This window comes from Zeus faber, assembly GCF_960531495.2.
Source record: "Zeus faber genome assembly, chromosome: 1".
NCBI lineage: Eukaryota > Metazoa > Chordata > Actinopteri > Zeiformes > Zeidae > Zeus > Zeus faber.
In genome coordinates, this window is record NC_137193.1 from 11141201 (window position 1) to 11143770 (window position 2570).

General features: G+C 48.9%; 2 protein-coding genes across 3 annotated transcripts in view; one reads left to right on the plus strand and one right to left on the minus strand.

Moving 5' to 3' along the window:
- The window catches only part of airim (AFG2 interacting ribosome maturation factor), a 2161-nt gene extending 1124 nt beyond the window's left edge, over window positions 1-1037 (plus strand). For both annotated transcript variants that reach the window (XM_080010650.1, XM_080010651.1), the window contains exons 3-4: window positions 195-313; window positions 502-1037. In XM_080010650.1, the coding sequence (XP_079866776.1) occupies window positions 195-313; window positions 502-542 (160 nt within the window). In that variant the 3' untranslated portion in view covers window positions 543-1037. The remainder of the gene's footprint in view (window positions 1-194; window positions 314-501) is intronic.
- An 846-nt stretch (window positions 1038-1883) lies between these two features.
- cldn35 (claudin 35) lies at window positions 1884-2570 on the minus strand (the record flags this gene model as incomplete). The annotated part of the gene is made up of 1 exon (XM_080001572.1): window positions 1884-2570. One exon carries the CDS (start codon window positions 2568-2570, stop codon window positions 1884-1886), a length of 687 nt encoding a protein of 228 aa, XP_079857698.1.

Here is a 2570-nt window from a genome sequence, read left to right on the forward strand (position 1 = left end):
TGGGTTTATGGTCTGCTTTTGTTGTGTGTGTGTGTGTGTGTGAGCGCAGAACTGAATCAGAATGGATTTACTTTGAAGCGATGGGTTGTGAAGTCAGATCGCGGTCAAAAACGGCGACGCCGCCCTTTAACGTGACGGCGGCACAATGGGCGGAGAGGCTCTTTTTCTTTTCTTTCCCTCAACCATGTGTTCAGATTCCTGAGGAGGAAGACGCTGCTGCTGACCCTGCGACCTGGTGACCTCTCCCTCTTGGAATCTGCCCCTAAGAGATGGGAATCCCTCGACTCCCCCGGCGGAGAGCAAAGAATCGCAGGTAAAACGTGGTTTGAAAAAGCGTCCAAACTCAGCGTTTTTTCTTCAGTTTGCGTTGATTGAGCTGTATTTAAATAGAGCGCTTTTCACGCCGCCTTGCCGAAACGTTGCTGTTTTTGCTCGCGAGGAAGGCTTATGTACATAATACAACGTGACTTACTTCTTACTTGCTTCTGGATCCTATTTCAGATACACTTTTCAAAGTTTCCCTCTTTCTGGAGACCCAGTAAATTGGACGTCTCACCTGGGAGAAGAATGCGAATGTGATTCTCTGAAGAGGCCACTGGAGGGTACACAAATCCCAACCAACCGGACAAAGGTCGACGTAAATGGGACTCGAACATTGCTTGTATTGATGTTGGTGTGGCGTCCGTGGCTTTAGTTCACCAAAGTGGCATCAAAGGAGAAAATGTGTTCAGAAGAAAGCAAAATCAATACCTCCCCATAGCAAAAAAATATTTTTAACATCACTGCATAGTTTTATTGTTGTAGTTTTTTATTTTTTTTGTTTTAATTCTGTAGGAAAATGGCCCATTTGCTATTGTTTGTGAATATAAACCCAGAATTCACCCCGAGAAATGATATGAAAATAACCCTAGTAATAAAATCTTCACTGAGAAACTTGTTTTTATTTCACAAATACACTTTGATATACAAATCTACTTCAATCCAAACTTAATGTTGTCGATGACAAATTTGAAATATGTCGTCATTTCAGAATAACTGCAACCTTCATAATAAAAGCAGAGAAGAAAACGGCGCAAAGTGTCATTTTTGCTGTGAACCACTGCTCCTCTTGGGTTAAGCTGTATATGACAGTGCAGTTAAGGCCAAATATTAATAAATATATAAACGACGAGGAAATATAAAAAGTTAGCCAGATGATTGATTAAATAAATAAATAAATACTTAAATCCTACATTTTATTTTAAAAGGTCACCACTTGTGAAAAACTCACTTTTCCAGTGCTTGTGCACATACATTTGGGTCTGATGGGCGTACTAACGCACAAACTGAAATAAGACGACCCAGTCAGCTGTTTTGTGGGACGCCTTCGTCAGAAAACGTGTGATTCAATGAGCCGCTCAGATCCGCCTCTCCCTCCTGCGTCGGGTGGGACTCGTTGGGGGCCGGTGACGAGTGGCCCCGGAGTGGTTTCTTGCCGCTCATTTTATAGAGATTCACAAGAAGTTTACTTCCCTGCCATGAATCGCGAAGGGCATTTTAAGCAGTCAGAGTGCGGCGTCGGGGAGCAGCAGGTCAATTGCATTTAAAGCTACAGACACGGAAACAGCCCGTCGAGGAAAAGGGCTGAAACAGAGGGGTTTGGGGGCATGCTAGAATGGCTAGAATGCATCATTTGAGAGGCATATTCAGCAAAAAAAAAAAATTCAAAGACATGTTTTGGGGACCTCAGAGACCTATATTAACTTGTTGAAAAGGAGTTTAAGTGGTGACTTTGAAGACAGGAAAATCCCCAAAAGAATCCAAATAACTTCCGAAAATGACAGAATCTGAATTTCTGCCCCACTCGTCTGTTTCCTTTGATACACCGCTTTTCTCCTCAGATTCTAAACATACTCTTTCAAAGGTAGGCTGTTGGATGTGATGGGTTTGGGGGGGTCGGGCGCCGTGGCGGGGGAGTTGGCGAAGCTGCGCCCCACGTATCCCCGGCGGTAGCCGCCGCGCTCCATGTGGGGGCAGGTGCTGCTCAGCACGGCGCCGCTGATCATGAGGATGACGGCGGCCGCCCAGCCCAGGTAGATGGCCTGGCCCAGCTCCCGCTTGTGCATGGAGGGCACCACGGGGTTGTAGAAGTCCTGGACCACGGTGTTGGCAATCCAGGACACGGGCACCAGCACGCACAGGCCGGTCAGGATGAAGAGGACGCCGCCGGAGAGCGCGATCCCGGCCTTGGCGCGGCGGTCGTCGCCGGCGCAGGTGGTGCACTTCATGCCGCAGCAGGACACGGTGCAGGAGAGCCAGCCCATGAAGATGGCCACGCACATGAGGGCGCGGGCCGCCTGGATGTCCGGCGGCAGCGCCAGCATGGAGTCGTAGGTCTTGCACTGCATGTGGCCCGTGGTCTGGTAGATGCAGTTCATCCAGATCCCCTCCCACTTGATCTCCGACGTCAGGATGTTGCCGGCGATGAAGGCGGAGACCTTCCACTGCGGCAGCGCCGTCACGGCGATCGCCATGATCCAGCCGGTGACGGCGCAGGTGAAGCTGATCAGCTGCATGCCGGTGTTCACCAT